Below are 17,060 nucleotides of genomic sequence, written 5' to 3'. Positions count from 1 at the left end.
GCTCGAACTCACAAATGGTGAGATTGTGACCTGAGCTGAGATCAACGGTCTGAGGCTTGACCGACTGAGCCACCCTGGCACCCCCAAACATACATCCCACTTTTAAAAGAAATAGATACTGATTTTTGTAAAATAGGTACATTAAAAGGTAAATATTAATGAAAAGTATCTTCTTATTTAAAGAAGAATTCTGAGTTTTGTCCAAAGACTTCCCTCATCTAGTGAATGCTTGTTATATTTATTCTAAGGCCAGAGAAATTTAAAGATGCGTGTCAGAAGCCTTCAGTGGCAAAAGTGAATTTGAAGTTACAGTGGGAACCAGCATTCTTACTCGGGCGGAGTTTTAAGGAACATCTCATGGTGTTCAGTGCACGTCTCCGTTGTGGGCGCCATTAGAATCCGCTGAGCTGGCCCTACCCGGAGGGTGAAGTGGGGTCCGGGCACACTTGTGCCCCCATCGTTGGCGTTGAGGAACTTAGTCCCAGCTGCCATCATTTTGAAACATGGAACAGATTAGAAGTGGCCCAGACAAGGAAGTCCCTGACTCCACGTGTCCCTGGGGGCCCTCCCCCCGCCCCCTCAGCTCAGTAAACATGGGAAGAAGTCTAATCTCCTAATGGCAGAGATAAATTAGTTCACCGACACAGTGTTTTGCTTGTCCGGTCGGCACCCTCTCTTAGTGGAATCTCTGGTGCCAGCAGCGGTCTGGGAAGACCACCGTTCGCTGCCATGGGGTCACCACCGCCGTGTGGAGGGCAGCTTGGAGCCCGCACTTCTGCCTCAGGTGTTAGGATTTACGGACAGGGCTGCTGACCGACGTGCCCTCTGTAACTGCACACGGGGTGCAGGCCGCGACGGGGGGACGGCCCAGGGTCTTCGGGCTGCCCTGCCCCCTGCGCACGGCCGGGTTACTGGCGTGTCTTCTCAGCTGCTTGCGACCCATGTGACGCTGTCTCTCTTCAGTTTCAGTTCATTATACTGAGACTGTTCCCAGAAGCCCGAGATCCCCTCTGTCCGGAGGACACAGCCGACCCTCCCTGGAGGCCCTTGTGCCGGCCCTCTGCAGACTGGCAGCAAGCCGCCCTCTGTCTGTGGAAACAGAGAACCTTCCGGGAACTGTTGAAGGAGAAAGAATTTCACGTAGGTCCCGCTGCCCCTTTCCTGCTTCTCCCCTCGTTCTAACTCACAAGAGTTTGCGGGGAGATTGGGGGCCTCCTGAGGATATGGCGGGCAGGCAGCTGGGCCTGACCCAGTGACCCTGGAGGAGCACAGAAGTGGCTTTGATTGAAATCGTTATTGGGATCGATGCAGATTCACACAGTTGTAAGAAATTAGAAAGGTCGTTTCCGCTCTGCCCACTTTTCCTCGGCACTAACGTGTTGTGGAAGATTTTGAGGGTGAATGAAACGGACTTCACGCCTACCTGCCAGGCTCCCGTTTGGGGTGGGCTCCTCTGGGCAACGTCACTGTGAGCCTGGCCTGCTCCGGCCCCCCTGCCCACGCTGCCTCTTCATAACTTCTCATTTATTCCGTGGATGTTTATGTCCTTATTTTGGCCTTTGAGGAAAAATTCTCAATTGTTCTATCATATATTTTTTCAATTCTGGAATTGTTAATCACATGAGTGACCCCAGAGCAAGTGCGACAGTCTTTGTGTGACATAACGAGTCAAGAGCAGGGAATGCTAGCCCCCCACCTGCAGCGTAGCAGGGGGCTCAGGGCTGCTGTCCCGCCTGCGGACGATCACGGACGTGCTTCTCTTGGCTTTACCTGCTCCACGTTGCCGGGCTTTGGTCTTCACACGTAGGCAGCGTGCTGTGCGCGTGTTTCTGTGATGTGCCTTTTCACACACACTGTGAGGTTTTGAGATTAGTTCGTGTTAATGAGTGGAATTGTTCCAAGGATTTTGTTACTTTTTAAGGTTTATTTTTTTTGAGAGAGAGGGTCGGGGAGGGACAGAGGAGGAGAGAGAATCCCAAGCAGGCCCCGCACTGTCAGCACAGAGCCCAGCATGGGGCAGGAACTCACGAACTGCGAGATCGTGACCTGAGTTAAAATCAAGAGTCAGACGCTTAACGGACTGAGCCCCCTAGACGCGCCCCCAGGAATTTTAAATTAAGAAATAGGCTACCAGGGATATTTGGAGCATGTTACTACACATTTATTCTCTAGTTAACTTGCCCAACTCAAGTGGACTAGAAGATTATTTCCTGCCTCTGTTGTGCGGTAACCTGAGAGGTTTGCAGATGCCACGGATCAACTTCAGAAGCAGGCGGTTTGCTGGAGAATTCAGTTTAAAAGTGCCAGTTGGAACTGTTTCATCAGCTTCACAGTCAGACGTAACCTAAGCAATACGTGGGGGCTTGGCGCCAGCACCTCAGTCAGTCGGCGGGAAGCGGCTGAGAACGGACACGAGTGTGGGCACTGCGGCCTTCCTCTGAGTCTTTCTGCTGCGACGTGTGACATCGGAGGGACTGTGCAGCAGGCTTACAAAGCTGACCTGTGCTCTCCGCGTCCCATCCTCACCGTCGTGTTCATTTGGTCCTTTTTCTCTCAGTTAACTTACAGAGACTGGTTACGGCTGGAACTAGAAATTCAACCTGAGGTCGACTGTCTTTCAGATACAGAAAGGTAAGCGTTGAAAGGGATCTGCCCTTGACAGTGGTACAAGGCTTTACGCATTGTCTTAAAGCCTAAGTCTCGTCATTACGTCTCGGTGTTCGATTTGATATATATACCTATGAGCACAGTTTCATTCATTCATTCCTTAATTCAAGAAACGTTTGTGGAGCTCCTAGTGTGTGCCACGCACTTCTAGAATGTTCTAGAAACTGGGAAGTGCATCGTGATGAGACAAGTCTGCCCATCTGGTACCTTTGTGTGCTTCTACTCCAACGTCCCCGCCTGGGCACTCTCGCCAGGTGTAAACCTGAGCAGGCCGGGCGGCAAGCAGGCGGGCGGACAAGATGGATTAGAAGTAGGGATGCGCACTCGGGACCCCAGGGTTAGGGGGTGCATCAGGGGCACACGTACATGCCTCAGGTGGGAGAAGAGCAGGCGGGGCGGCTGTCGTGAGGGGCCGTGGTGGAGTCCTGGCCCTCTGGGGTCCTGAGGGAGCTGGCCAGAGTTCTCAGCTGGCGCGGCCGGCTGGGCAGGCAGAGCGCTGACGGGTGCCGCGTGCAGTACTGGCTCTGAGCTGGGGGAGCAGGTCCCTGGGCCAATTACTCAGACCGTAGGGACGGGGGATGTGCTGTTCTGGGCGTGAGAGTGGGGTGCCGACAGGCCCCTGCGTGTGGGGCTGTGGGAATCAGGGAGGGAAATGCACTGTAGGTGCAATGGAGCTGGCGGGGCACGGGAACCCTGGGGGCAGCTGAGGGTGGGGGTCAGCGTGAGCCGTCCTGAGCCACTGTCCCTGTGCAGTCAGAGATGCGGCTCGCGTGCCGGGCGGGGGGGGGGGGGGGGGGGATTCTGTCCCGTGGTGTCAGATTGCAGAGGAAGTCAGAACCGTGGAAAGAACTGCTTTTCCGACAAGGTGGACGTCTGCCTGCTTCTCGGGTCTGCGTGCGGCCAGCTGTGAGTGCTTTCTGCGCAGGCGCACGCGCCCTGGGGTCTCCCCGCTCTCCCTCCTCTCTTTCCACTGGGAAAAGGAAAAGAAGGAATTCGTTTCTTGGTGTGAGGATCCATAATAAGCATTTCTTACCCTCAGGTCACTGTGTGTCAAGTTGTGCTTAGACCTTTTCTGTTTTCATTCAACAGGCAATGCTCAGATACATTGTGTAACAGTTTCAGATGGCCTGGGCGAAGCACCAGCCCTTATGACCTCTGTTCCTTGCCCACTTGTGGGTTTGTGGAAACGTCTTACTCGTGGCTCTTTCTGCATCAATAGACTACAGGCTCATGTGCCTCTCTCGCTGCGGCTTTAGTTAGTACATCCTCAGGGTCCTTCCCATGAGCACCTGCAGAGTCTGGGCCAGATGTGGGCATCTTTGCTGACGGACCCTGGAGTCACGACCCTGGGGATGGCCCCCGAGGAGGCCTCGATTGCAGTAGAGGGCCTTCCCGCCACCCAGAAGCCCCAGGTCTCGCCACCCGCCATTGTCGTGCCGCTGGCTGTGGGCTCTCGTCCTGGCTCCCGGAACCACTGGTTTACAGCCTTTCCCAGCACAGACCTTGGTGTTTGCTGTTGCAGGTGGGACTTCCAGCAGTGGGCGCTCCACGAGTACTTCCTCCCCAAGCCCTCGGCTGCGGGCGGCTGCGACGGGGACCTGCAGGTGGCGTGCGCAGTTCTTGTCGACGTGCTGATAGACTTCCGCCAGAGGTTGGGAAGGCTGATGCCAAAAAGCGTCTTACTTTTAGTCTTGATTCTTGCAAGGTGTTTTGTCTGTCCACTTTGTGTTTGACAGAGCACGACTGAACATGTCCTGCTAGTGGGTCTGAGTCTGTGCGGAGGAAAGGTAAGCTTTCTGGATCCGTTTTCTTTGTGTGCAGATTTGCCAGCGGCAGCGACTTGTCTTCTGCTGTCATCCGACACGTGGGTCGTAGGCGTAAAGGGTGGAGGAAGTGGGCGGCCGGTGGCACCCTCCGAGAGGGCGGCGGTGCGGACGTGGGCTCACTGCCGTGGGGCAGAGCTCCCCGTACCGTGCCCGCTGGGCTGGGCCCTTAGCATCTTCGTCCTCCGGTTGTGTGAAGATGAGGAGTAAAATCAATTCCATTCTCCACATTTTGGGTGATGGATTACTTCCATCCTAGAAAACCAGTCTCGTTCCCCTCGTTCCCCTTTACCTCCCGCTGCGCCTCTTCTCCACAAGGATCTGTAAACGTATCGCCTGGTTAGCGGAATTCTTACGAACTCACATTTCAATACAACCAACAGCCCTGGAGTTCTTCCCACCAGCGCCTAGTGGCTGGGAGCAGCACGTAGGGCGCCAGGCAGACGGACGCTGGGGCCAGGCCTCTTGCTCTCAGTTTTTCTCTTGGGAGGGATAAACGAGTATGTGTGCACGGAATGAAATCAGTGTCTCCATTCCTTCCCTGTCCCCCAGCTCCTGGCCACCCTGAATCTATTTTATGTCTCTGGATTTGTCAGTCCTGTCACACAAATATGTGTGTGACACATTGTGTCTGGCTTATTTGGAATAACGTTTTCAAGGTTAGTGTGTATTGTAGCATGTCCATCGAGTGACAAATGGATAAAGAAGACGTGTGTGTGAAATTATATATATATATAGAGAGAGAGAGAGAGAGAGAGAATGGAATATTACTCGCTGATCAAAAAGAATGAAGTCTTGCCACTTGCGACCACATGGGTGGAACTAGAGTAGATTATGCTAAGCGAAATAAGTCAGAGAAAGATAAATATGATTTCACTCATCTGTGGAATTTATGAAAGAAAACAGAGGAACATAGGGGAATAGAGAGAAAAATAAAAAGAGACAGGGAGGGGGCGCCTGGGTGGCTCAGCTGGTTAAATGGCTGACTCTTAATTTCGGCTCAGGTCACGATCTTATAGTTTGTGGGATCGAGCCCCATGTCAGGCTCTGTGCAGACAGCACAGAGCCCATTTGGGATTCTTTCTCTACCGCTCCCCTTTCTCTCTCCAAATAAACACGAAAAAAAATTTTTTAAAAGAGAGAGGGAGACAAACCATAATATACTCTTAAATACAGAGAACAAACAGGGCTGCTGGGGGGTGTTGGCTGGCGGGTAGATGGGCGATGGGCATTAAGGAAGGCACTTTTCAGGCCGAGCGCTGGGTGTTGTAAGTGATTAATCACTAAATTCTCCTGAAATTATTATTACACTATATGTTAACTAACTAGAATTTAAATAAAATTTAAAAATCGATATATCGTAGCATGTATCAGAACTTCATTCTTTTTATTACTGAGTAGTATCCCATTGAAGGATGGACCACGTTTTGTTTATTCATTAGTTGATGGACATTGGGTCTTCCCCTTTTGACTATGAATAATTCTGTTAAGAACATTTGTGTACAGGCTTTTCTGTGGTCCTGTGTTTTCATTTCTTTTGGGCATATGCCTAAGAATGGGGTATGCTGTGTTATACTTTAACTTTTTTAGGAACTACCAGACTGTTTTCCAGCATCAGAGGGTTCCAGTTCCTCCCCGTTACATCAACATAGTTGTCATTATCTTTTACTTACACCCCTCCTAATGGACATGCACTGGCATATATCATTATGGTTTTGATTTGTTTTTCCCTGGTGGCTATTGATGTTGAACATATTTTCATTTACGGGTTGGCAATTTGTGTATCTTCTTTGAAAATGTCCTATCCTTTGCCCATTTTAAAATTGGGATGTTTTATGGAGTTGTGTTCCTTACGTATGCTATATACCACATCCTTATCAGAGATGAGTGGCAAATATTTTCTCCCCTTCTGGGGCGCTTGGGTGGCCCAGTTGGTTGAGCATCCGACTTCGACTCGGGTCATGATGTCATGGTTTATGGGTTCAAGTCCCACGTCGGGCTCTGTGCTGACAGCTCAGAGCCTGGAGCCTCCATCAGATTGTGTCTCCCTCTCTCTCTGCCCCTCCCCCACTCATGCTCTGTCTCTTGCTCTCTCGAAAAGAAACCTTAAAAATTTTTAAAAACAATAATAAAAATAAATTTTGATGAAGTCTAATTTATCTTTTTAATTTTTGCTCTTAATTTAGGTCTTTGATTAATTTGAGTTAATTTTTGTATATGGAATAAGGAAGGGATCCCTTTTCATTCTTTTGCATGTGGACATCCAGTTGTCCCAGCACGTTTTGCGGAAGAGACCGTCCTTCCCCATTAAATGGTCTCAACATCCTTGCCGAAAATCAACTAACCGTACATGTGAAAATTTGTTTCTGACCTTTTCTTATTGAGATGGTGTTTATGTCTGTTCTTATGCCAGTATCGCAGTTTTGATTACTGAAGGCTTGTAGGAAATTTTAAATCGGGAAATGTGAATCCCTCAACAACCCCCCCCCCCCACGCCTCCCACCCCCCCTGCCCGAGATTGTTTTGGGTATTCTAGGTCCTCGCAATTCCATCTGAATTTCAGGATCAGTTTGTCAGTTTTAACACAATCAGCTGGGATTCTGCTAGGATTGCACTGTATCTGTAGATGCCTGTTAGCACTGTTACCATTTTACCAATACTGAATCTTTCTATCCGTGAACTTTCTTTCGACAGTATTTTATAGTTTTCAGTGTACACGTCTTACACCTCGTTGGTTAAATTTATCCTGAAGTATTTTATTCTAACACCATTGTAAATGGAATTATTAATTCCACTCTCGGTGGTTTAGAAAAATACAGCTGATTTTTGTATATTGATTTCATGTCCTGCAACTTTGTGAACTTGCTTTAGTAGTTTTTTATTGGTGATTCTTCAGGATTTTCTATACACAAGATGTCATCTCCGAATAAGATGGTTTAACTTTTTCCTTTACAATCTGAATGCCTCTTATGCCTTTTTCTGAGTGAAGTGTCCCAGCTAGAACTCCCAGTGCAATGTTGTATGAAGTGGGAGAGAGGACCACTTTGTCTTATTTCTGACCTTAGGAGGAAAGCTTTCAGTCTTTCATCATCAAGTATGACGTGAACCGTGGGTTTTTCACAGATGGCCTTTATCAGGTTAAGGAAGTTCCTTTCTGGTCTTAGTTTGTTGAGTGTTTTTATCACGAAAGGGTATTGAATTTTGTCTAATGTTTTATGTGCGTCTATTGAGATGATCGTGTGGTTTTTGTTTTCTTATCCTATTGATACACGTATTACATTGATTTTAGGGTGTTGAACCAACCTTGCATTCTTAGAATAAATCCCACTTGGTCATGGTACATAATTGTTTCAGGATGTTGCTCGATTGGGGTTGCTGCTAGTATTTTGCGTGTATGTTTTGTTGTTCGTTGTTGATGACTGGGTGTCACATGGTCCTCTGGGACCTCCTGGCTCTGTGACCACACGCCAGTCTGGAGGCGGGAGGGGAGGCTGGAATGCCCGCACATCAGGAGATACTTAGGAGGCTTTTGTTGTGTTCTGTTTCAGTTCGAGGAGTTACAACTACTCAGAGAATTCTGATTTGGTTCTCAGTGGCTGCCCAGGAAATCGGGATATTTTTTCCAGATTGCAGGTGAGCTAGAATATGTGAAACCCAGTGTTTCACTGCATCTGTGTCATCTGCTATTAAGATGATTTTTATTTTTATTTTACAGAGAATGTGAGCCAGGGAGAGAGGTTTTTTTGTTTTTTGTTTTTGTTAATTTTGAGAGAGAGTGCACGCAAGTGGGGGAACGGCAGAGAAAGGGAGAGGGAGAGAATCCTCAGCAGGTATGCTGTCAGTGCAGAGCCTGATGCTGGGCTCGAACCCACAAACCATGAGATCATGAGCTGAGATGACGTCAGATGCTTAACCGACTGAGCCACGCAGGCGCCCCCTGGGAGAGAGAATCCTAAGCAGGCTCCACACTCAGCGTGGAGTGTGATGTGGAGCTGCGGTCCAGAGCCCTGGGATCATGACCTGAGCCGAGAGTCGGACACTCAAGTGACCTAGCCACCCAGGCACCCCAAGATGTTTAGTAGAAATATCCGCAACGGGTCCTGAGGCTCCCCAGCAGAATGAGAACCAACATCATGCATATAAGGTCCCAGACCCAGAGGGACAGTGTGCTCACTTCACCAGTGAGTATCACAAAAAATGAAGAAACAAAAGCTGTGGTGCCAGAACCACCTCCGGGCTTTGGGACATTTAAAATCGGAAAATAGAGGCGATTGAGCAGATAGCAGCTTCGTAGTAACATGATTGCTCTGCACCGCTGTCTGCTTTTTAGCTCTTGGCTGCTCTGTTTGGATGCCAGCCTCTGAGAAATGACGTAGCTGGCCCCCCACTTGCCAAAGGAGGGCTTAGAGACTGTTCCACAGGGTCACCCGGCACCTCCACAGGCTGGCGGGTTCTCGTCACCGAGGCAGGCGCACTTAAGAGGGCGTGGAGATGGGGCTCTCGTTTTGAAATGAAAAGTATAGTTTTCCAGTCCGAGTACCTGCTCGTCTCAGGTCTTTTCAGGGTGGTTAAAGTCGGACCCTGTGAGTGGGCCCTGGGGTCAAAGTGCAGACCGTGCTCGCTCTGGTTCCGTGTCCACAGCGTACACGGGGAATCTGTACCTCTGCAAGTACACGGGCGGCTCCTCGTTAACAGGATTCTGGGTGTGGATTTCGCGCTTCCTCGTGGTGTTTCTGCTTTCCAGGTGCTTGAATAGAGAGAATGTGGGGAGTGACAGAAGCCATGGAGGGGGAGGTCTGGAACACTGGGGAAATTTACCTACCGACGAATAAAACATCCCACAAAGAAGAGCCCCCAGCGCCCTCATCTTGCCCTTCTGTCCGCCGCATCCGTCATAACTGGCTGTGGTGGGGGTGTGAGCGGGGAGGGCAGACGGTGCATCCTGGGGCTTGGGGTCACGTGTGGCAGGGACGATGCTTCGAAGCGGGTGCTTGGCTTTTTCTGTCTCTGCATCTGAATGTGCACAGACACTGCACACACTTTGTGCTTTCAGTCTACAGGCATTCGTTGAGTGCCTGCTGCGTACGTGCCTCCCGTCCATAATTCGTCCTCAAATTATGTGCACGCACACAACCGTGTGTAGTAAAAGAGCAAATGATAAACAGTAAAATGTTAGCCATCGGTGAAACTGGGTAACGGCGCTCTTTGTACTGTTCTTGTTCTATTTTTGCAACCTTTCGGTGATTTCCAAGTAAAAAGGCTCGTCCCAGTCATTCCTGGCTCCTCTTGGGAGACTCCCCCAAGCCCACCCAACCTCATTTCAGAGTCCTGATTGGGGCTGACCGTCAGCCCTGAGGACTCCCTGCCTTCGCTCGTGGGGACGACCACCCGGAGCCAGCGATAAAAGTACGTGACCGTTTTGGTCTTGCTTTTTCCAGGAGATGGCTGCCGGCCTGGAGCAGGGCCCGGCGGCACCCCGCAGTTGCTCTCCTCCTCAGGGGCACTTCCTTTTCGGAGTCTTCCGCAGACGGCTCCAGGCGCTGGCAAGCGGGTGGGATGTGGCCGCCCGCCTTCAGAGACAGCGGGAGCTGCTTGTGTACAAATGGTAACGCAGCGCTGTGGAGAGATTCTGTCTTAAATTGAATTTCTTTTCCGTCGGTGACTTGTTTCCTTCCCCTATCCCCAGCCTGCGACGGCGTCTTCTCCTTGGTGTTCCCATGGAGATCAGGGTTTGAAGCTTTGCGTTAAAGCCTTCCTCTTCAGACTCAGGAGCTGCTTTGCTGAAACCTGTAGCCTAAAGAATTCATGTCAAAATAGGGAAAACCCTGTGTGCCCAGAGATAGTCATTGTCGCCATATTTATGAGTAGGAGGTCACGTCATTTCCGAGTTCTAGGGAATAGCTTGGTTAGACCGTGGGGCACCTCTTACTTGGCTCCCGCACAGCTTAAAAACGGGTCGTGGGGTAAGACCTCGTGCATGTCGGCAGTGGGTCCAGCAAGGCACGGTCCCAGGGAAGGACTCCGGTTCCGGGAGCGGGTAAGGAGGGTGGTCACAGACCAGAGCCCGAGCTCCCAGGGAGCGACGCGAGGCCAGGCCGTCGCTGCTGACGCAGCTCTTTTTTGCCAGGATCCTCCTCGGTCTGCCCCCGTCTGTTGTCGTCGGCCGCCCCCAGGCCGGCCGGCCGGCCGCCCCTGACTGCACCGAGTTCTTCCACTTGGTCAACTCTGAGCTGGTAGGTGTGGGCGAGTGACCGTGGGACCCGGGGACAGGGGCGATCGATCGCTGGTTCTCGAAAACTCACGAGCGCATCTGTGGTCACTTGGAGCCAGTCACTTGCGTGTGTGTCCGGACCACGTGGGATTGCCGAGGGAAAGAATGGGGTACTGCTCCGGGAGCCAGCAGTCGGGGCCTCTGTGTGCCCAGCCTCCTCCCACAGCCGGAGCCGGGGCCAGCGAGGCGCAGGCATCGGATGTGGCTCCCTTCCTTGACAGCTTCAGTCCCTTTCCGGAACTCTCCTCGACTTGCAGCCGCCAGGATCCGTGGAGTCTTGCACACCACGCGTCTCCGCTGCTTTCTAGTTTTGACGTTTCGGGGGCACAGAAGCCAGAGGTGCTGCGAGGACCACGGGTCCCACGGGTCCCACCAGTCTGCCCTGCTTCCGGCGTCCACACTGCTCAGTGTCAGGGGCTCCACGAGCTTAAAGTGTCGTTTTAGTTCTTAAAAATGTACAAATATGACTGGAGATTGAACTGAGGCCCCATTCTGTCACAGCTTTAAAAGGTGACTTAGAAGTCCGGGGAGATGAGACTAGGTGTTCTTTGGGTTCTTAGCAAAGGCTGCTTTCTTCAGAGCCCTCAAAAGGGCCCGTGAAGGCTGGCAGATGTGGAAACGGGCAGGACAGAGACGCAGACAAGGGGTGGAGAGGCGCGTCGCCATCCCGGCAACAGGGCCGTCAGAGAGTGCCGTCCTCACCTCCTGGGCCGTGTTGGGGCCGAAGTGGGCAGGCTGGGGACTCTGGCTGCACGGAGGAGCCACGTGAAGAAGCACTGAGCCATGCAAATTCTGGGCCAGCATGCCCGAGGACAAAAGGCCAGATCTCCGGTCAGCAGTGGTGCTGCGACCCGGCTGCCATCTTCAAGGCGTGTTCTCACAGCTGGAGTCTGTCAGCAGACCCCCCCCCCCCCCCCCCCCCCCCCCCCCCCCGCCATCGGTTCCTTTCTCACTGGCTTATGCTGTTTTGCAGAGAAACTTCTCCCATGGAAGCGCACTGACCCACGACCTCACAGTCCACTTCTTCAGGGTAACTGTCTCCCTCTGCGCCTCCCCAGTCGCCTGCTCACACCATTTGGGCCACATCCTCACTCTCACTTGTGCTTTGAGGCCACGGCATCTTCCAGGGCCGGGGTGTACATGCAAACCGCTGAGCTTCCGGCATGTTCTCTCCTCCAGGGGCTCCTCAATGCTTGTTCACAAAGTGGAGACCCCTCCCTGACAGCAGACCTGGTCTTGACCGCGTGCCAGACTGAGTGCCCCCTAGTCCTGACCTCTGCGCTGGTAGGCACGGCGTCTGCTCAGGGCGCTCCCGGGGCTGGCGCGGTGACCGGGGACCCAGTTCTTGTCATGCGGGAGAAATGGGGGGAGGGGCGAATAGAACCCAGCAGAACGTAGGAGGGCAGGCTTCCCCGCCTGTGCCTGCCGGGAGGGAACACGGGTGTGGGTTCACTCTGGTTCAAGGCACAAGGTGACCCCTAGTTGCCTGTGGTCCCCCACCTCAGTTTCCCCTGTTGTTCCGCCAGACCACCGTCTCGGGGCTTCAGAGAGACGCTCAGCCTGGCCCTCGCGTGGCCTGACGTTCTTGGGTTGAGAGCGTAGGCTTCCTTCGGGTGCCTTTTGAAGTTTGAGAGAGAGAATCCCAGGCAGGCTCCACGCTGTCAGCACAGAGCCCACCGCGGGGCTCCATCCCGCGAACCGGGAGATCACGACCCGAGCTGAAATCCAGAGGCCCCCCCGGTGCCCTGTGCTCTTAGATTCCCGACAACAGGCAGCTCCCCTGGTTTCGTCAGCTGGAGCCCAGGCTCTGGCAGCCACAGGAGCCGAGCTGCCGCGCCCCCGAGCATCTCCACTTTTCTCTTAGTCTGTGGCTCGTTTGGGTGGCGTTCCCTGCAAGAGCCGTGGCGTGTGTCAAACACCCGCTCCGTCGTGTCATCTGCAGAGGAAGAGAAACCCCTCCTGGCACTGCCGTGGACCCAAGTGCACGGGGCACCACCCGAAGGCCGGAGGCGTGGGCGGGACGTGTGCCGCGCTGAGCGGTGCCCGCCGGCGGGTGGGCTCCGGTCTTCAGTGGTCACCTGAGGGTTCAGCATCTTGGCTGCGGGGCTGAGGAGGTGTCCGGGTAGAGCCTCCCGAGACCCGCTCACTGGTGATCTCTCTCTTCTGGAAGTTGTGGTGGCCACGTCTGGAGCCCGAACTCCGTAGTCGGTGGAAGAGATGCCTCCAGGGCCCACTGCCCCAGGAGCTGCAGAGACTGTGGGAGGCCCAGCGGTTTGGCAGGAGGTAAGAGGGACGAGGGGATGGGGCGTGGCTGTTCTTTGGGACCCGCACTGGGTTATCTCCATGAACACGTTGGCCTTGACAGACCGTAGGGACAGGTCTGCCAAGAAAGGGAAGAAACAGACGCGACCTAGCAGGTTCCTGTCTGAGACGCTCGAGAATGTTTCGGGAAAGACTGATGTTAGCAGGCCCCTGCCCAGCTTTGCTGCCCACCTACGCCCCTCCTCTCCTCTTACGTCTGCAGTCGGCCCAGGACTGACAATGTCGGCATAACGGGAATGTGTTCGAGAGGCAGATCCGGTCTGCCCAGCTGGCGGTCTCCGGTGCCCGCCGGACTGGGGGACAGCGGTGTTCCTAGAGGCAGTCAGGAGGAGCTCACCCCACCCAGCCTCCTTTATCCCCGAGGTGCCCCGCGTACCGCTCAGGGTCACGAGTGCCTGAAGTCCAGGAAGGCCAAATTCCTGCATTATATCCCATTCATTTTTGGCCTGGTTTTGAACCTGCTGGAAACCCTTTCTGGCAGAGAACCCGAGGGTCTGAGTGGCGGGGTCCAGGTCAGAGGCCTGTGTATCGCAACCCTCTTGCAAAGCTCAGCTAGTCGGGACCAGGTGCTCTGGCCGGGCCCCACCCGTCCCCATGTCCACAGCACAGAAGCCCGTTAAGGAGATGGGAAACCCGTCTCTAAGCCAGGGACGAGCCTGACACAGGCATAGGGCTCTGCCGGGGGTTGCTGGGGACACAGACCTTGTTTCTGCTGGCTCTGAAGCCCCTCCCTGCACGACGTGAAGGTGGGCAGGGCTGGCGTCCTGACGGTTACGGGACCGAGAACCGGAGGTTTTCGACCACGGTGGGGTTTTGAGGCTTCTGTGGTGACACGCGTCCCTGTCTCCTAGCTGCCTCCTCCCTGACACGGCATCCCCTGCGCCTGGCCCGGCCTGGCTCTCTGCTGCCGCACTTTACTTCGAAATCCAGCGAGCCGGGAAAGACAGAGTCAAGAGCCAGCTGGAGAGGCTGGGCTGCCAAGGAGAGGAGGCAAGATACGAAATTCTCTCACTTGTCTTTTCTGGCAAGCTTGCTTCTGACCCGTGCTCTGACCGGCTGCGTTTCTCATGGTTCACCTGAACTGGGCTTTTCCAAGGAGAGACAGGAAGGGTGGGGTCGTCCTGACTTGACGAGGAAGTGAAGTTTACCAGGTTGACAGGTTTAGTAACACTTGACCGTCAAGTTCCCTTTCGATCTTACTCGTGTCCTCTCCACAAGCCGGTGCCCCGAGGGGCCTTCTGCGCTCCTGTTTGCACAGCCGGGGTCCCTCCAGGGTGTCCCCAGCTGAAGCACTGGTAAACTGGAAAGTCGGAGCACCCGGCCGGGGTGGGGGTGGGGGGGATGTTCAGTCGCTTAAGCGTCTGACTCTTGATTTCAGCTCAGGCCATGATCTCAGGGTTCCTGAGTTCAAGCCCCGCCTCCATCGGGCCCTGTGCTGACAGCATGGAGCCTGCTTGGGATTCTCTCTCCCTCTCTCTGACACTCCCCCGCCTGCACGCTCTCTCTCTAAATAAACCTAGAAGTCAACCTGTCCAGGCTCCGGACATATACACCTGCCTGAGGTTTTTGGTAACTATAATTTAATGTGGAAAAACCCACAAGGGAGTTTCTTCTAAGTCTCCCAGGCCTGTGTGAGCTGAGGGGACAGTGTCCAGACAGACCCCACCCAGCCGGGGTGTGTTCCAGCGGGTTGGGGCGGGTGGGCCCCTGCCTCTGGTCAGGGTGGGACGTGTGGGTTTCTCTCTAGGGATTTTATAAACTTCTCCACAAGAAGCCAAGGAGTGAGGCTGGGCTGGGCGTAGTTCCCTGCAGCTCAGGGACAGCAACAGCCTGGTGTTTCACTGCTGTCACTTGTGCAAGCCGTGTTTAAAGGCTCATATAAAATGACCCAGTCGGTAAAAATTTATTCTCGAATTGTCTCTTTAAAATTTTTCTTCATAAGATCCACTTAGAGGAAAAAAAGAACAATGCCCTTAGTTAGAATTACTTTTTTTTTTTTTTTCAACGTTTTTTTTTATTTATTTTTGGGACAGAGAGAGACAGAGCATGAACGGGGGAGGGGCAGAGAGAGAGGGAGACACAGAATCGGAAACAGGCTCCAGGCTCCGAGCCGTCAGCACAGAGTCCGACGCGGGGCTCGAACCCACGGACCGTGAGATCGTGACCTGGCTGAAGTCGGACGCTTAACCGACTGCGCCACCCAGGCGCCCCTAGAATTACTTTTTGAGGATACAACGTAGGGAATTTTATTTAAGTTTATATATTTATTTTGGGGGAGGGAGAGAGAATCCCAAGCAGGCTCTGAGCTGTCCACGCGGAGCCCACACGGGGCTTGATCCCATGAACCGTGAGGTCATGAGCTGAGCCGAGCCACGAGGCGCCCCAGGAATTTAATGTTGTAAGTGCACCCGTTTTGTTTGCAGCTGCTGGTGTTCTTGTTTTTCTTTTCCTTAATGGGCCTGCTTTCATCACATCTGACCCCACACGGAAGACCTCATCAGGTAAGGTGACCTTTCCCACCGCGGGCCTGCATGACACCCCCGAGACCTCCTCAGTAGGGTGTCTGGGAGGACAGCCCCGGAACCTCTGTCTTGAAGGGTTTCTCAAAAGCGAGAACCCCTAGGCCTGTCCTTTGAGGTCTTACTTCAGGACTCAGGCACAAGGGTCCCTGGCCTGTGCCCCCTACAGTCACCATTTAAGGCTCACAGGACACACGAAGGCTCCCCAGTGTGTGTGGCTGTGCTGATACTCACGACCTTCTAGTCAGCCTCCCTCTTCTGTGGGCCACAGGCTGTGGACACCCCGAAGGCTTTGGACATTTGTGCTGAGATTCTGGGGTGTTTGGAGAAGAGGAGGGTATCCTGGCTGGTGCTCTTTCAGTTGACAGAGACAGGTAAGAGGCCACCGAGACTTGATAGCAGGGGACGACGGCCTGCGTCTGTCCTAGTTAGCCATCCGGGAACACAGGCGGCCCAGCAGAGAGACAGGTTGCGATCCCCACTTCTTAATCTTTCTTCAGAAATAACTTTCAGATGGTTAAGAACGGGACCTTGGGCCTGACTTTACTAACTCATTTCCCAAAGTGTATCTTCTTGCCAAATACATAAGCCACATCTTGGGATAAATGCAGAATAAACTCATTTAAAGGACAAAAGAATCCCATGGGGGTGCCGAGTCCCAGGGTGCCGCTAGACCTTCAGGTGCGGGACAGGGGGTCTGCCTGCCTCCGCCACCAGGCCTGCTCTCCAGAATGAGGACGTCGCCCCTCGTCGCCAGGCTCCTGACGTTCCGTGAACGTGCCGACCCTAGGGTAGGCGGGCACCCACGGAGCTGACTAAAGCCATCCCCTCTCGGTGTTGCAGGTGGCGGCCTGGGCCACGTCCTCCTCCGCCTGGCCCCAGATCAGTACGTCAGACTGCTGCCGTTCGCCTTCTACAGGTAACGGCACCTACTTCCCGGGTTGCTGCCAGAGCAATCCGGGAAGGAGTTCGTGCCCGCAGGGTCGTGCGTGGTCAGAGGAGATGGTCCTCCCCTTCCCCCGGCCCTAGATCTCAGTACCACGGCGTGTCTCCCTCCAGATGGGAAAGATGCCTGTGACGTCATTCCTCAGATGAGCAGCTGCCGTGCTGATTGCCACTCACCTCCGTGAGGTCTTAGAGTCACTTGTGTCTCCTTATCTTCAGCCTTCTCTCCTACTCTGACGAAGACGCCCTCATCGGGGAGGATGCCTTCCTGCACGTGGCCGTCGACATGTACCTAAAGCTGATCCGTCTCTTCGTGGCCGGGGAAACCAGTGCACTCTCCACCGTAGCCAGCAGGAGCCGGGAGCGCCGGGGCCAGGCAGGTGACACGCCTCACAGCCCCGTGCAGCCAGCTCTCCGGGGCTTGAGGCCTGTGACGGCCCAGCCCCTACTGGCACGGTGAGCAGATGGGGGCATCCTGACTCATCACGGGATCCCCTGACCTGTGGCTTTACC

At 53.7% G+C, this 17,060-nt stretch overlaps 1 protein-coding gene and 1 long non-coding RNA gene across 7 annotated transcripts in view; one reads left to right on the top strand and one right to left on the bottom strand.

Annotated features, from left to right (window-relative positions):
* FANCA (FA complementation group A) overlaps positions 1-17,060 on the top strand; it is a 61,486-nt gene that overhangs the window by 43,924 nt on the left and 502 nt on the right. For 2 of the 6 annotated variants that reach the window (XM_053906788.1, XM_019412887.2), the window contains 14 exons: positions 964-1,140; positions 2,558-2,631; positions 4,190-4,318; positions 8,039-8,123; positions 9,929-10,095; positions 10,618-10,723; positions 11,735-11,791; positions 11,941-12,045; positions 12,932-13,044; positions 13,935-14,073; positions 15,507-15,584; positions 15,874-15,976; positions 16,446-16,521; positions 16,767-16,923. In XM_053906788.1, the coding sequence (XP_053762763.1) occupies positions 964-1,140; positions 2,558-2,631; positions 4,190-4,318; positions 8,039-8,123; positions 9,929-10,095; positions 10,618-10,723; positions 11,735-11,791; positions 11,941-12,045; positions 12,932-13,044; positions 13,935-14,073; positions 15,507-15,584; positions 15,874-15,976; positions 16,446-16,521; positions 16,767-16,923 (1,566 nt within the window). Of the gene's footprint in view, positions 1-322; positions 890-963; positions 1,141-2,557; positions 2,632-3,756; positions 3,887-4,189; positions 4,319-8,038; positions 8,124-9,928; positions 10,096-10,617; positions 10,724-11,734; positions 11,792-11,940; positions 12,046-12,931; positions 13,045-13,934; positions 14,696-15,506; positions 15,585-15,873; positions 15,977-16,445; positions 16,522-16,766; positions 16,924-17,060 lie in introns of those variants that run through there. The other 4 variants (XM_053906785.1, XM_053906786.1, XM_019412893.2 and 1 more) reach the window with 4 other exon arrangements.
* Positions 11,908-12,934, bottom strand: LOC128778206 (uncharacterized). Its single transcript, XR_008423613.1, has 2 exons — positions 12,840-12,934; positions 11,908-12,697 (listed from the first exon to the last, which is right to left on the bottom strand). It is a non-coding gene; the product is annotated as an uncharacterized LOC128778206 (long non-coding RNA).

Source organism: Panthera pardus, unplaced genomic scaffold (genome assembly GCF_024362965.1).
Source record: "Panthera pardus isolate Hobbes unplaced genomic scaffold, ASM2436296v1 HiC_scaffold_19, whole genome shotgun sequence".
Lineage (NCBI taxonomy): Eukaryota > Metazoa > Chordata > Mammalia > Carnivora > Felidae > Panthera > Panthera pardus.
The sequence above is the reverse complement of the archived record's forward strand: the minus strand, read 5'-3'. Positions and strand labels throughout refer to the sequence as shown.